Genomic DNA, 17,058 nt, shown 5'->3' on the forward strand with positions numbered 1-17,058 from the left:
TTTTTTTTTTTTTTTTTCTGAATAGAACTCTTTCTGTCATATGATTGGAAAGTTGAAATATTTAGGATTTTGTGATGATTTGCTGCTTATAATGGGATATTATTTTCTGGGCTTGTAGATGGTTTTCTCATCGTCTGCAACTGTCTATGGTCAACCTGACAAGATACCTTGTGTTGAGGATTTTCCGTTGGTCGCTAAGAATCCGTATGGGCGAACCAAGGTATGCGACACTAACTCTTCTCTGAGCTAGGTGCAGATGTTGGATAAAAAGATTACAAATGCTGCTTTGGATTTGCCCTGACTTGTTATGTTGATCTATTCTTACCAGCTTTTCCTTGAACTAATTGCTAATGATATTTATAACGCTGAGCGAGATTGGAGAATTATCTTGTTGCGGTACTTCAACCCTGTTGGTGCTCACGAAAGTGGTAAGATCGGTGAAGATCCAAAGGGCATTCCAAACAATTTGATGCCTTACATACAGCAGGTAGCTGTTGGAAGGTTACCCGAGCTTAACGTATATGGTCATGATTACCCGACAAAGGATGGTACCGCAGTGAGTAAATCCATTGTTGTACCTTATTTTGAAAGGGCCACGTGCTCTTCCATCTGATTAACTTATGCTTAGTTTCATCCGACAACATGATTTGACACATGATAATCCAAGTCATTAAAGACTCAGTCTTAAACAAAGTTATATCCATGTCGATTGAGTTCCTTATAAATCTGTCAATCCTTTTCTGTTCAACAGATCCGAGACTACATACATGTTATGGACCTAGCAGATGGCCATATCGCTGCTCTTCGGAAGCTTTTTACAGCAGAGAATATAGGTACTTCCTTATCTTCAATGAAAATTCCGTTGCCATCAATAGTTCGTAACCTATTCATCAGAGTGGCAATAATTCTTACAGATGTGCATTTTAGGTAGGAGTATGTACATTTGGAAATACTAAAGAGTGGTTTGATGTGTTAGGTTGTACTGCTTATAACTTGGGTACCGGGCAAGGAACATCGGTGCTTGAAATGGTTGCTGCATTTGAAAAAGCATCTGGCAAGGTGACTTCCCCCTTCTCCACCATCTCAATCTGACAATCTCTCTCTATTTAATAGAGAAGAGATTGCTTCTGAAGTTTTTCTTACATGTTTCAGAAAATCCCGTACAAACTATGTGAAAGGAGGAAAGGAGATGCTACAGCCGTTTATGCATGTACAAAGAAAGCTGAACAAGAACTTGGTTGGAAGTATGTACATTTGTCATTCCATCCCTAATTAATTTTGTACAAATTCCTTGTGTAGTATCTTAAATTATTTTAGCTCTGAACGGCTCTTTCGACGTCTTTTCCAGGGCGAAATACGGTGTAGAAGAGATGTGCAGGGACCAGTGGAACTGGGCTAGCAACAATCCTTGGGGTTACCAGTCTAAGCCTTGAACTTGAATGCCATACATATGAATGTAAGACACGAGTTATCTAACCCCTCAGCTCTTGTACTGGTCAGAGTTAGAACAGGAACCCGTTGGAAAGTTGTTGGACAACTTGATATATTGCTCTTTAAAGTAAAAAATAAAAGTTACTACTTTACGACAAAATGTTTTCTTTAGCATGTTACTCATTATTCTTCTAGTAATAGTCCTACCAGCAGGTATTTGTGAATTGTGAAAAAGGTGTAAACAATTGATTGCTATAAATTATTTACGAGTCCTTTTTGACTCTTCAAAGAGCTGTATGGAAAATGTTGTCAATGAAATGGAATGCAATGGAATCAGGATTTGGCTCTGTATCCCCTTGTTCTTGTCTATTTTCATCTCTCTTTGCAATTTAAATATCACGCTACGTCAATTAAGTGAAAACTGGTGGAGTAAAGGTCTCCCTCTTAAGCCATGTTATTTGGGAAAGTTCCTAACAACTCACACCTTCGCTTAAATTGCGTCAACGACCGATAACTACACAATTATTGGTTTTATAAATGCAAAAGTGAATTGATTGTTTTGTTGCCTAGCGAGACAGAGGCCAAATGGATAAGCTCTTATATTTTAAGACTCAATCATGTCGGATTATCTTATCTTATACCTTTGCTAAAGTACACGAGTCTTTACGTTTGCAAGTTTATATATTAAAAGTTGACTTAGAAGATGAACATTTCTTTTTTCCATCAGCAGCCCCACTACTTTATGCTATGTTTGGTAGGAAAGAAAAGTAGAAGAAAGGAAGAAGGTGAAGAGATTTTAAGAGAGAAAATAGAAATGTAGGTTGTTTGGTGATAGAGAAAAGAGAAAGGAAGAGAAAATGGAGTGAAAAATAATACATGTGGGTCCTACCATTTTTCTTCTTTCTACAAGTGGGTAGAAAATGAAATGAAAAATGGGGACAACTAATTAAAATGAGCAAAGTTACTAAATTACTATTTTCTCCATCAACATCCAAGCAAAAAATTTAAGGGTATAAAAGTAATTTATAAATAAGATTTTCTCTTTCATCCCAATTTAATTTCCAATACCAAACAAGTGAAGGTAAACTCATTTTCTTTCCATCTTCTCGTACCAAATAATATAAAAGAAAATCAATTTTCTTTCTATTATTGCTATTTTTCATCACTTTTATATTTCCTTTCTATCCTATTTTTTTTCTTTCCTACCAAACATAGTCTTAAAGATAGTTGAACATTTATTTTTTCCATCACCTGCCCCACTTTAAATTTTCCACAATTGATCAAGTTCCAAGCCCGTCACCAACAGCATCCTCACAATTGCTTAAATCTTCAGTCCTTGGAAACCATTACATAATATTCAGTTATTTTCTGCTGAAGTGGCTTGTTCTGATTGGCCTTGACGTAGCTTATATTTCGTAAGAATGTCACGTTTACATTTGTACTTCTAAAGCTTTGAAAATATGCTTACCAATTTGCCTCCCCTGAAATTATACCAACATTTCCTGATCGACTAAAAGGGCCCTTTGTTTAACTAGGTCAACAACCAAATCTTCAATAGGGCAGGATTTTTAGAAGCCAAGATGAAGAACCTTTCTCTGAAAACCGAAGTGTCGAAAGAATCAATGGAAGGAGAGAAAGATCCAAGAGTTTGTAAATCCCTGGACAAAGGTTTTCCTTTTGTGTCCAGTTCCTTTGCCCAACAACCCTTCCCAACGCCCTCTCCATTCTCAATCTCGGCCGCTTCCGCTGGATCGAGCTCAAGGCCTCTGATCCACCTCTGCGGCGTCTTACTCCGGTTCTTGGCGTTCCTGTTCTCCTTTGTCTCTGCTCTTTCGCTAGTAATCACATCACCAAAGAAGAAAGACAAGGCAGCATCAGTTGGCTCTAGCTTCAGTGACCACTCCGAATTACTGTAAGCACCACTGTTCCACAAAGCTAACAGAAATTTGGTTTAAAAATTTGTAGAATGGTCATAGAGTTGAAAATTGAACTTCTGCTTTTAAGACTGATTTTTCATGTAGTAGGATAATCACTAGGCAAAATCAGATGGAAAAGGGTATATCTTTAAATGTTCGGAAGATGCCGGCTTGCAAACTTCTTCCAATTCAGGCTATATTGTATACTTAACGAGTTCATAAATTAGAACTATGTGATTAGAATTATTTTTTATTTATTAGTATTTTTTATGAGAAAAAATATTATAACAAATCACGAATTATGATTCGAATCAGAAACAAATCTCCTAACCAAACAACTTGTTACTGTTGTGGACCCTTTGAATGATGAAAGTAATATCAACCATCATTTTCTTGGCATTTCCTTGCATAGGTATTGCTTAACCGCGACGATGCTAGCTTTCGCCTACTCACTTTTCCAACTCTTCAAAGGAATTCTCGAGATTGCTGACAGAGGTATTTTGATGTCGGACATGGTCTCAGACTACACCAGCTTCACACTTGATCAGGTAAGCTCGCTCTCCTCGATATTTTACTCTTAGCATATCCTCGTAAGATTAAGATTCATATATTTCTTACCAAGAAAAAACATGTATACAAATGTTGCAGTTGCTGGTCTACCTTCTGGTTTCGTCGTCTTCAGCTGCGATACCTGCGATTAAACGGATTGAACGATCTTCCCAACTCTGGAAAGCTTCAATCGTCTCTGTCAGCTTCTCTTTTGCAACTTTCCTAGTCATAGCAATTTGTGCTCTCCTGTCAGGCTACAAGCTTTGCAAAAGAATAATCTGGTGAAGCTTCATGTGGTTCAGGCAAATAGTACTATTCTATATGCTCTCAATCGCCTAGGACGATTCTGCATAACTAGATGTAGAAACATAATCACAGTGCGGAAAACAAAAGGGTACTACAAACAGTTGTATATTTTTGTACTTGTGTTATGTAAGTACATAATTGCATGATTTAAATGGAGTTATCATTATCTTTAATGAGAAATGTCAGACGGTCTTAAACACAACTTTTAGCATGCATAATCAAATCATCAAGTCAAGCAACTTGTTGCTTTTGTTTGGTTTTATTTTCCCCTTTCTAAGAAAATTGTGGAATATGCAATCATGAATTATGTATTGAAACAAGATAATCAAATTATGAAGGCCTTGTTCATTTTACCGATTTGGGTTTAAAATTTTAGTTTTATTACAGTAAAAAGCTCTCATAAACAGTCACATCTAATTTTTTAGCAACAATAAAAAATTCTCGTATAAAATCACATCTCAACTTGAATTAAAAACTCAAATCAGCAAACTGAATGAACCTATAAGGGTGCGTTTGGTATACAATAATCTTAAGGATGGGAATGGGAATCTTGAAGATTTTCATGTTTGGTACAAGAATTGTAATTTTTAAATTCCTGAGAAAGTGAATCCATCTCATGGGATACACTTTATCCCATTTTGGGGTAATCTGAATAACACCCAAGAGGGTGTTATTCACATTCCCTGGAATCTCAAAACTATAGCAATTTGACCAACATAGCTCCACTATCACCGTCGCCATTGCCGCAACCCTGACCTTGCAGATCTGTTCCCCATCCTCGGCCGTCTGCCGCCATCTACCGATGTCTACCGCCTCCCGTCGTCGTGCAAGCTCCCCCACCGCCGCACTCCCTCCTCTATTTCAAGCCTCAATCAATCTCAGGCACTCCCCCACCGTTGCAAGCTCCCCTACCGTCGCAAGCTCCCCCACCGTCGCAAGCTCCCTCACCGTCGAACTCCACTCCTCTATTTCAAGCCTCAACCAATCACAGGCACTCCCCTACCGTCGCAAGCTCCCCCACCGAGTCAACCACCTAGTCGCTCAGCGCCGCCCTCTGCTTCTCCGACGACGATCCGGACGACGCTAAGGCCGCCACTGTTTAGGTAAAGTACTCCGACACTCGACTAGCTTGGGCCAGGCTGACGTTCACAGTGGTGGGGTGCAGCGGGGGGAAGAGTGTGAAGAAGACAAAGGGAGAAAAAGAGCATTTTTTTCATTTTAAAAATTTTTTGTTTTAAAATTTAAGAAATTCTTTATTTATCAATTTATTTATTTTCTATTTTTAATTCTTTTTAAAAATTCATTTTTAATTTTTTTTTATACTACATTCGTTTTTAAATCTCTATTAGGCTAAGATTTTTCTTAAAATAGATTATTAAAATAATAATTATCTAGATTAATAAGGTCCAATAAATTTTAAAATACTCAAAATTATTGATTTTTTATTAAAAGTAAAAATACATTACATTACCATGCACAACCAAACACAATAATTAAACATTCCTAGAAATCTGAGAAAAGATTCCTTCGTGCAACCAAACATGATAATATACATTTTCTGAGAATTATATTACCTACTATCACTTTCTTAAGAATATGATTACTGTTGATTACTACGTACCAAACGCTCCTAAGTTATTTGTTATGGTGGGCTTGTTTATGTTAGTTCAAAGTTGACAACATGAAATTGCAATACAGACTTCCGGAATCGGCCCAAGTTTAGAAACATTAGGCCCCGTTCATTTCGTTGATTCGAGTTTAGAATTCGAGTTTTTCTACAGTAAAAAGCTCTCACAAACAATCACATCTAACTTTTTTGCTACAGTAAAAAGCTCTCACATAAAATCACATCTCAACTCGAATTAAAAAGTCGAATCAATAAACTAAACGGACCCTAAACTTTCCTTCTTTTTTTTTTTTTTTTGGGAAAAAAAGGAATAAATAAATATAACCTATAATATGAAAAATGATTGAAAATTTCAGAAAATGTGGCACTATGAATTCTCGTGGTCAAAGTTCAAACTAACACACAAGTGTTCGTTTTCACAACCTATATAGACGTTTATGTAGTTGTTCTCGAAAATGCAAAACATTCAAGACCACTCTTTTTTTCTTGGATTATTCAAGAAAGAAAAAATATCTTGCTTATTAGTCAGTCAATGTGTTTACCATGAGTTTGGATTTATAATACATTTTGACTTGTTATTTCAGGCTATTAACGATATGTGATTATGCGTTTTACTTTAATCTAACGATTCATACAAAACTTAAGAGTCTGTTTAGTTCGTTAATTTGAATTTTAAATTTGAATTGAGATGTGACTTTATGTAAGAGCTTTTTACTGTAATAAAAAAATTAGATGTGATTGTTTCTGATAACTTTTTATTGTAATAAAATTTAAATTTTAAACTTGAATCGGTAAAATGAACATGGCCTAAAACTTTTTGTTATAGAACTGTTACATGGCAGCCCTCACTTGGTTCCTTTTCTTTTATGTTTACTTTTTTGGAATTTTTTTTAACATTTTAATTTTTTTGTGTGTTTTTAAAAATATGTTGCTCCTCACTTTACTCTTATGAGAGTAATTTTTCGCATGTGTTCTTATTTTATTTTTGTTTAGTTAAAATAAATTTTTTCAAATGTGTTCATATTTAATTTTTTTCCATCAATTGCTATCTTTACATATATTCTTTTTTAAAATAAATTCAAAAAATTTTAATGACTCATTTGTTTTATGCGTTTAAATCTATAGTTTTGATTCTGCTAAAGTGTTTTTCTCTTACAAAAACTTTGAATTTTAAATTCTAAAATCAAGAATCACCGATTTAAACGTATAAACCAAACGAGTCCTAAATAATTGTATAAATAAATTTCTCAATATTCAATAAATAATAAACTCTTTAAATATCTCTAACACAATAATATCTACTGAACACACGATACAAAATTAGTTAAATATAAAACGTGGGAGCAATGGAAAATCTTTTGCGTTAGTAACACATAAATGATCAAGTCGTGGACATTTAAAAGTAAAAATATCGAACTCGCACCAAATTCCATTAAATAATTGATGTCTCATTAGTTATTAATACCCATTTCCACCTTGCATTTTGTTATTGTCTTTTGTCCAAACTTCTAGACTTGCAGGAATCAACAAAAAAAGAAAAAAAAATTAACTTTGAAATATGGGATTTACTTTGAGCTTTCTTAACGGTAGAGCAATATTAAAAAAATATATAAAATAGGTAGTTTTTTATATAAATTTAATGATTGAAAATATAAAATTATTACTAATTCATTTTTTTTTATCTTATTAGAAAACCCCTCTTAAATTATTTAACACTTTTCTAAATTAAAGAAAAACCTTTCTAAACTTTGTTAATGTTTTTTAAATTTACCCGGTTGTCCTTTATCTTATTCCATGAAAGTGTTTCTATTCTATATGAAACCAAATTAGGGAATGAGTTAGGCAGCCTGTAAATGAGCTGTGAATGGAAGACATTCATAAAAAATAAATAATAATAAAAAAAGAACATTCTAATTTGTCTTGAAGTGTTTAATCCCATTTTGTCGAGTACATAAAAGTATGAGCGGTAATTCGTGTTACGTGTTGTGTTTTGATCATTTCTTTTTAAATTTATAATCAACCCGAACATGACCCGTGACACGAAATTTTTTAAAAATCGCAGCACGAACATGACCACTTTACAGGTTGACACGACACGACACGAAAATGAACCGTGAACCCGAAATTGACACAAAAAATTGTATACTTTTATTTAGTTTTTTAATTATTAGAAATAACTTAAAATTCAACACCATTGAAATTAAGCAAATAATAGTATAAAATTTTGAGTATAACTATCATGATATCACAAGTTCATAATAAAATTAAAAATATGTAATGAAAAATATATGTATTTTTTAATTTTTTATAAGTTTCGTGTCGTGTTCAGGTTAGATTGGTCCAACTCGAAATTGATCCTTATTTTTTGTGTCAATTTCAAGTTAACTCAATTTTGACTCGAACTTCTTTTTTCTCAACCATAACCTGCGAAATTCGTGTCATTTTTAAGTCGTGTTGTCGTGTGATGACCCGGTTCTATTTAAAAGCTCCAAAACCCCGGTGATAATCCCAATTTCCAAACTTTCACTGGCCACGTGGCAACTAATCCACTGGTGGTGACCCTTTTTGTATCCCTCCACTGGTGAGCCAATCAGGTCCCTAACCCCATTCGATTCCAGTTTCCACAGAAATTCTTATCCCTAGTAGAAGATTGGGCTCTCTCTCTCTCTCTCCCCATTATCTAACCGACACGTGTTGGACAATCCGGTAATTCTAAAAATCACAACAGTCCCCAAGTTTTCATGGAATTCTCATATTAGTTCCTGTCTTTGTGAATTTAAACTGTTTGATCCCTAATATAATGAGTTCGTTGGATGTAGAATAGTTGGTCTCCGTCTTTCTAGGGGAAACGAAAGTCGGTCTGCCGTTCTTACGTTAATCTTTGTTGTGAAATAAATTAGAAAAGAAGAAAAAATTGTTAAATATCTAGTAATATTGAACTTCTTTCTCAATACTATTAATCTATCCTTTGTATTTGATGCTTTAGTTTCAATGTTTTGGATTGAAAATTTGATTTCTTTAAGGTTGTTTAGGTATTCAACCAGAAAATTAAAGGTATAAGTGTGGCGCAATCCAAAACACAATTTTATAATTTTTTGATAACCAGAAATACAGGATTAAAAATTGAAAATATAGCTTGAAATTAATGAAAATATCGTTTGTATCAATTGCATAATATATATCTATACACACGTATCCTCATATTTTAGCTGAATTTTATTTTTTCACCCTGTGTTCTTAAATAAATAAATAAATAAAACATTGTAATTTGTAAAGCAACGAATTTTATTCCAATTTCCATTGACCTGACAATACTTGATGAAATGATTCAAAATATACAAATTATCCTCATGATCATGTATTCAAATAAAATGACGTGTAATAATACTGTTTTTAAGCACGTGACATCTTCTTTTCCATTCATTTTTAATAATATATATTTGATGATATGTTGAAACAGAGACTCGTAGTAACTATTTATGGTGATATATTTAACAACATCCTGCAATAAATAGAGTTTTCAAAAGTTTTTTCCTAGTAGAAATCCTTAAATATTTTTGAAGGATGGGATTGAAATTGCAAAAACAAAAAGTGGATTTTTTAAATGTGAAATTATAACAACCAATGAAGCAAACCATTAATAACTAATCCAAACGAAAGAGATGTATATCTATAATCAATTATGGATAGTCAAAAAAATTTCCGCAAAAAAAAAGTCCAAAAAATCTATAGATACCATTTTTTTCACCTTGATTATTGAACTTTTCCATATCTTTCTAACGGAATTAGAGTAAGAAGCACTAAACAAAGCTAAAATTAAGTTTAAGATCAAAATGTTAGATTAAAAAAATAAATGGCGACCAAAATGAGAGCTTCATGAAACTACTATAGGGACCACGATTACCCCCCAAAAAAAAAAAAAAAAAAAAAGAGAGCACTAGTGAAAGAACCAAAAACAAAAATGATAAAATAAGAATAAATATTAGAAAAATGAAAAAAAAATTGATAAAAAAAGAAAGGGAAGAAAGAGGGAGAAACTTCTGGAAAAGACGTTAGAAGGCGAAGAAGCTCTACTCTTCCCACAATCACACACGTGACACGCTCCTGCTTCTGGCTCCTTCGTATCCATTGTTTTCCCTCCCTCCCTCCCTCTTTCGGGTGGGCCCCGCCTCTTTTGCCCTTTTTCTGATCTGTTTTCCTTCAATTTCCTTTTCCTTCTCGAACCCACGAATTCCTTCTCTCTCTCTCTCTCTCTCTCTCTCTCTTATCATTTACTCCCCACCCCCAGAACCTTCTAGAAACAACAAAACCTATTCTCTTCTCTCCATCATCCCCTCTCTCTCCTCTGTGGAAGCTCAGTTTTGACGATGTGCTTTTGGCTTTCCTTCTGATTCGATCATGTTGTGATGTTTCGGCCGGCCGTTTGGTTGGAGGCAAAATTTCACCGATTTCTTCCGTCAAACTTCCTCGATTTCCAGGTAAATAATAAAAGCCAGCATTCTTTTGTATTTTTCTAGCATGGTTTTAGGTAAATGTTTGATGGTATCTTATGAACTCATAATTTCATTTTCATAGATGAAGAACTTTACTGGATTAATGTTTTTTATAGCCAGCCATATTACGTAAAGATGAATTTGATTCAATAGTTTATCGGCAACCAAACAGAACGTTATTATCGAATTTATCTTCTTTTTTTTTATATATTTTGATTTTATGCCTTTTCTTTTCCTTTGTAGTTTTTTAATTTGGTTTAAGAGTTTGATTCGGAGCCTAAACGGCGAAGAAAATTCGGTTCTAGTTCAGTTAGGGTTTGGATCTGAGAGCGAGGCCTGTCTATGGCGCCATTGCCGGTCGAGCAGACCGGCGAGTCTTGCCACGGCGGAGCTCTGGACTCGCAGAGAACTCTCCCGACGCCATTCTTGACAAAAACTTATCAACTCGTCGACGATCCGGCCTTTGACGACCTGATTTCGTGGAACGACGACGGATCCACCTTCATCGTCTGGCGACCAGCCGAGTTCGCCAGAGATTTGCTTCCCAAATATTTCAAGCACAACAACTTCTCTAGCTTCGTTCGTCAACTCAACACCTACGTAACTCTCTCTCTCTCTCTCTCTAGCAAAATTAACCAATAATTTATCGAACTCAGAAATTGATCTTTCATTGCGTTATTTATTTTCTAGGGATTTCGGAAGGTAGTTCCGGATCGATGGGAATTCGCGAACGATTGCTTTCGGAGAGGCGAGAAAGGACTCCTCCGCGACATACAGCGGCGGAAAATCTCTCCTTCGGCGGCTCCGACCGCCGCCGCATCGGTGGCCGGCGCTGTGGCCCTGGCGGGGGGGCCGGGGGGCGGGCGCCGTGGCGGCGGTTCCGGTAGCCGTGCGCGTTTCGCCGACGAACTCCGGAGAAGAGCAGGTGATATCGTCGAACTCGTCACCGGTGGCCACGGCGGCGACGACGGCGTTGCACCGAACGACGAGCTGCACGACGGCGCCAGAGCTGTTCGAGGAGAACGAACGGCTGAGGAAGGAGAACTCGCAGCTGAGCCATGAGTTGTCTCAGCTCCGGGGACTCTGCAACAATATACTCACCTTGATGACGAACTACGCCTCTTCTCAGCTCGAAGGCGGCGGCGGCGGCGGAGGAGGAGAAGCGCTAGAGGGGAAGCCTCTGGAGCTCATGCCGGGAAAACAGTCGGCGGCGCCGGAGGTAGCCGCCGCGACGATCGGCGGCTCTCCGCAGGAAGATGAAGATATGACGCCGAGGCTATTCGGCGTGTCGATTGGCGTTAAGCGCGTGAGGAGAGAGGAGGAGGATGAGGAGGATCAGCAGAATCAGGTGCAGACGCATGCAGGGGATCTCAGTCAGGACGTGAAATCAGAGCCGCTGGATGGGAACTCCGAGCCTGATGATCAGGAGCCTTCGTGGCTTGAGCTTGGGAAATGATTGATCCTTTTTGTTGATTTTTGTTGATCAGTCGATGATGATGACGATAAAACATACAAGGTCTTGCCAACTCGTAAAGGGAATGAGCGGCACGTGCGCACGTTCAAGGCAACGGACGACGAGGCACGTGCTCGGTCTTGGTGAGCCCCAAAAAAAAACTACAAATAGGCAACAATGGCGAGCTGCTTCACAGTTGGATGGGTTTGACCAAATTGCAAAATTTATGATTAGTGGGTGGTGGGGCTGCAAAAGCGGCGCTCGCTTGATGGAAAAAAAAAAAAAAAAAAAAAAAAAAAAAAGAAAAGAAGAGGAAATTGTAAAGCTCACACAAAGTTTGGGGCTTTTTCTCTGCTTTTGTAACATCCAAAGTGAGATTCTAATTTATTTAAGTTAGCGAAGTGAAGAGGAGAAAAAAAGAAAAGTGAGATAAATGAGAGTAATAATGTCGGTAGGATGATTGAAAGTTGAAACACGCCCAAGTGAGATAAATCTCTAGCCGGAGCGGGATTCTGAAAATGCTCTGATTAAAATTTTGTTCGTTATATTTTTTTGGTTTTTTTTGGTTTTTTTTTTTTTTTTTTTTTTTTTTTTTTTTTTTTTTTTTAAAAGTTCGTTATTTACCATTTTCTTCTTTGTGCATTTTCAATGGAATTGACTGATTGTCGAATAAAAAAACCTGAAAAGACAAACAGACCTCCATGCCTCACCTTTTTGCTCAAATAAAAAGAGGATGAATGATGTCTTTGTTTGTGGAGTCTTTCCGGTCTTCGACAGTTTATTGGGATCACAGGTTAAACGGATAAGATTTTAGTCCATTTTTATGTCAGTTCTGATTTAATCAATGCTCATCATTGAAAGATTGGCAACTCGTGTCTTCGTATTTTCATTTTACTGTGTGTTAAATTTGATCTTATTTTAGTATTTTTATTTATTATGCTAGTGTTGTATTTTGTCATAAACGTGAATTAGAATACGTATTTTATTTTATTTTGTGCTCTTGGATGTATTGTTTATTTATTTATTTTTTTGAGAGTGCTTTTCATTTAATTGCTAAGATTTGAAACTTGTAAAAATAAATTTTTATTCCAAAATTATAAAAAGAGAATGTTATAAATTATAATGATCGTTAAATAATAGAAGGTAAATGTAAGATTTGGTATATTATATATTGAATTTAGATATGTTGTCTCTATTTTGGCTAATTTTTCACTCATTATTTGATGTATTACTAAATTTAAGAGTCTGACTATATAACTAGAAATAAAATGTTAAAAATACTTAAATAAATACGGGGTGTTAATTTAATCAGAGAGATAATCGCGGAGACTAAAAAATAGAGAACAAAGCGGTAGATATATACATATGATATACTTAGTGACAATAAAATTTAACAACATATAGTATTGCACTGCAAAGAAGAATTTCTACCTAAAAAAATAGTATTGATACATTAATTATTGAAGTTTCTCTAATGCACAGAATAAAGCCCATATCCCTTCTCTAATAGTATTATATTGTTCTTAGTTTTAGGCTATGTTTGGTGAGAGGAAAATAATCAGAAATAAAAAAATGGGATATTTACATTTTTATATCTTGTGTTTTGAGTTTATTTAAAAATTATACTTTCAGTTTTTAATCTCATAAAATGTAGACATTCAAATTAGATTTAATACTTAAATTTATACCTTTTTATAGTCAACCATCGATTTTAAACATAAAATATGTAAACTACCCTTAAATAGAAATGGAAAGAGAAAAAAAAAACTAAAAGAAAAACTTTAAACTTACTGTTAATCTTGAAAATATCCAAAATACCATTGAAATGGGGTTTTTTTGTGTTTTTAATTTTTTTTTTTTTTTTTTTGTAATGTTGGAAAGTTTGTGTTATTTTTTCTCTTTTTCTTAAGAATAATTTGGTCATTTTAAAGACCAAAATCAATTATGGGTCGAGCTAAGGGAAAGATTTATATATTATATTTAAATTTAAAGGTATACGTTTAATGAGATAAAAATCGAATGTATAGATTTTGAATAAACCTAAAACATACGGTATAAAAATGTAAATATCCAATAAAAAATCATAATTTAGGTGAGGAAAATAGGGAAAAAGTGTAGAGAATTTAACACCAAATAAGCTGTAAATCATAACCATGTGCAGTTTATACCATGTCACCTAATTGGCAAATTTCTGCCAAATGCCAATGGTCCTTGGAATTTTCTAAGATTTCATGAAGAAGAGTTCCCTTCTTTATGGGTTAATAATAATGGGGGCCTGGTGAACGAGTACGAGATACTGGACCTGATTTCACCTCCTTACATGGACTTGGACTCTTGTCTTGCGACGTTACAGTGGAAGACAAGGAGACAAAAGAAAATTGCACTTGTGAGTTTGAAGTTTTACTCTTTATTAATAGGGAGAAAGAGGAAAATAAATCAAAATTTGAGATGAATTAAAATTAATAGGTTAATAGTTTACATAAGTTAATAAATAGGCTAAATTATTGTTTTCGTCCATAACTTGTCTGATTCTAAACCATAACTTGACAAGTTATTGTCCATAAATCACGATTTTTGTCCATAACTTATCTAGTTATGAACCATAACTTAACAATTTTATCCATAACTTATCTGATTATGAACGATAACTTGACAAGTTATGGCCTATTAATTTTTATAACTAAAAATTGACTTATATACTTCCTTAAGCTTTTTATATTGGTATATTTTCTACTATTTCCGTTATTAATATCCTTTGAATAATATAGTTATTTAATTAAAAAATAATAGTAAAATCTAAAAATATAAATATAAATACATACATACTAAAGAGTATTTGTCTCCTTCCCTTAAAGACCCAAGAGATACCGCAGAAGAATATGGGTTTGAGGCCTATATTTATTCGCGAAAAAGTTTCATGGTTGCGCAAAATTGCAAGTATACTGTAGAGTATATAGTGTTCCTGTTTCAGATTACTTCCCATTTTGGACGAGTTAATTTACTGATAAATACGAAAAATGAAAGATGACATATGGAGGGAAAAGAATAGAGATAAAAAGAAAAGCCCTTGTATTCTCTCTTGAAAAAAAGAAAAAGAAAAGAAAAGAAAGAAAAGAACAGGAAGGAGGGAATCTGATTTTATTTTACCAACCATTCTACAATGTCTCGATTTAAATAGTTTAAGTGGGCATTTTCCTAATTATCAATGTTTCATATAGATGTACTCATTACATGTGTGTGTGTGTTAATTTATGTTTCATCAATGCTACGCAATATGAGTATATGACAACGGTCTTGCGTGTTGCCCAGGTCTTAAAAGAGTAATTTTTTGTGGGGCCCTAGAAATAATTCACTATTGAATCAGTAAAATGAACGAGGCTGGTAATTGCTCCCCATCATATGCTTTAAAAAGGCAACAGCACAAAAGAAAAATGCAACATCTTTTAATTTGTTATGTTATAACTAATATGGATATTCCTCAAACCAAGTATTATTGAATCTTCTTACTTATTTCCAAATTGGCTTGATGGAAAAATATACTTTACATGATGATAATGAGGTATTTGTGTGTATTTTCTTTGAAGTAATTGGTCACGACAATTAAGATTGCAATACAAAATTGAAGGCCTCACCTTGGGAGCTCAGCAAAGTTGTTTCCACCCTACTAGATTTTGTAGCATTATCATTTTGAGAACTAGGAAGTGTAATCTTTGATTTTATTTTGAAATATTTCTCTATTATTGCTAAAATGGTTTATAAGTTTTAATCATCTAATAATTCACATGCCTTAAAAAAATATAAACGATAATTCACCTTCATATCTTTTTTTTTTTTCTTTTTTGCGTTGGCATTGATTCAAGTTTCAATTGCATTTTTTTTTCTTTTTTTTTTCTTCTCAGATTTACGTGGATTTCGCACTTCTCAACATACATTATATTAATTATAAGATTTTGGCAAAAGATTATAATAAACTTCTCAAAATAAATGTACATGTTAATGCAAGTTGTTTGTCCAATTCAGCCATAGCCCATGGGTATAGATAACATTAGAGATACTTCAAACAAATAAAGGTATGTATATAACGGAAAAAAAATAGAAAAAGAAAAACCAGCTAATATATAAGGGGAAAAGAAAGAACGAAAAAAAAACGTGGGGTGCGTTTAAACTCGTTCTAAAATTATTTTATTTTTTATATAAAAATGCAAATAAAAATATTTTTAATCTCGGACAAAAATTATTTTTAAAAATGTGTTTGATAATTTTATCAAGAGATTATTTTCAGTATAAAAAATCTATTAATGTCTCTCTCTCTTTCTCTCTGCTCGAGAGATGAGAAAATAAAAATAAAAAATGAAAAACGACTAAAAATCATTTTTCATTTCTCTCTTATTTTACACTAAACCAAAAAAGGCTTTTGTTCTTAGTGGGGGCAGAGTTGAAATAGTTGATCTTCAGTGTGGGCAAAACAAGAAAACAAAAACATTTTTACAGTCAATATTTTTTTTCCATTAAAATCTCAGTGGGCAGTTAATACCTCCGCCACTGCCTGCTATAGTTAAACCATTCGATATAAATGTAGAATATGCTTTGCTTTACTTTCTTGACTTCTTTTACCCACCCTTCTTGGTGCCCCCAAAAGAAATTCTACTTCAAAAGATGGATGTTCAAGAAATTTAAAGAAGATCAATTAGTAAATTATGGCCTCGTTCACTTCGCGAATTCAATTTTTCAATTCGAGCTGAGATATGATATTTTTTGAGAGCTTTTCACTGTAACAGAAAAAGTTAAATGTGACATTTTCTGAGAGCTTTTTACTATAAAAATCTAAAATTGAAAACTCGAATCGGTGAAATGAACGAGGCCTATATATGCCACGTCTCGATCTTTAGATTGTTCCAAAGTTTAAACGTAAAAAAAATAATCATTTAAAAAAAAAATAAAAAACATTGCAATGGAAAGCGCCACATATGTTTTCCAAATAGTAGGTCAAGATGCGCCAAATAATATAAACCACATAATCATATTATTACTATCATTTTGCGTAGAAGTTTATAACATGACTCAAGAATCAAGATAGACTTAATATGTTGTTATAACTTAAAAGTTTTATGTTTAGTCATCAAATCGTTACATACTAAAATATATTAAGAAAGTTGGTAAACGAAGTAGTTTCCTAACATTTCACGTATGGAGAGTTTTATTGACAATTGTTTGATATATATATATATATATATCTCGCGGCAAGAGCCCAACAGCTGCATGTTCTCGTGTATATATATATAT

General features: G+C 34.1%; 3 protein-coding genes across 3 annotated transcripts in view; all 3 read left to right on the forward strand.

Annotated features, from left to right (window-relative positions):
• The window catches only part of LOC21393844 (bifunctional UDP-glucose 4-epimerase and UDP-xylose 4-epimerase 1), a 3,152-nt gene extending 1,370 nt beyond the window's left edge, over positions 1-1,782 (forward strand). The window contains exons 4-9 of the mRNA XM_010114248.2: positions 119-220; positions 329-556; positions 752-833; positions 977-1,059; positions 1,153-1,244; positions 1,349-1,782. Coding sequence (XP_010112550.1) covers positions 119-220; positions 329-556; positions 752-833; positions 977-1,059; positions 1,153-1,244; positions 1,349-1,433 — 672 coding nt within the window. The 3' untranslated portion in view covers positions 1,434-1,782. The remainder of the gene's footprint in view (positions 1-118; positions 221-328; positions 557-751; positions 834-976; positions 1,060-1,152; positions 1,245-1,348) is intronic.
• A 936-nt stretch (positions 1,783-2,718) lies between these two features.
• LOC21393845 (CASP-like protein 4A4) lies at positions 2,719-4,404 on the forward strand. Its single transcript, XM_010114249.2, has 3 exons — positions 2,719-3,343; positions 3,760-3,895; positions 3,996-4,404. Exons 1-3 carry the CDS (start codon positions 3,012-3,014, stop codon positions 4,179-4,181), a joined length of 654 nt encoding a protein of 217 aa, XP_010112551.2. The 5' UTR covers positions 2,719-3,011; the 3' UTR covers positions 4,182-4,404.
• Positions 4,405-10,048: 5,644 nt separating this feature from the next.
• Positions 10,049-12,320, forward strand: LOC21393846 (heat stress transcription factor B-2b). The gene is given in 4 exon segments (XM_024176171.1): positions 10,049-10,307; positions 10,633-10,922; positions 11,013-11,168; positions 11,170-12,320. Coding segments are annotated over 3 exon segments (1,023 nt in total). The 5' UTR covers positions 10,049-10,307; positions 10,633-10,664; the 3' UTR covers positions 11,779-12,320.
• The last annotated feature ends 4,738 nt before the right edge of the window (positions 12,321-17,058 follow it).

Source organism: Morus notabilis, unplaced genomic scaffold (genome assembly GCF_000414095.1).
Source record: "Morus notabilis unplaced genomic scaffold, ASM41409v2 Scaffold912, whole genome shotgun sequence".
NCBI lineage: Eukaryota > Viridiplantae > Streptophyta > Magnoliopsida > Rosales > Moraceae > Morus > Morus notabilis.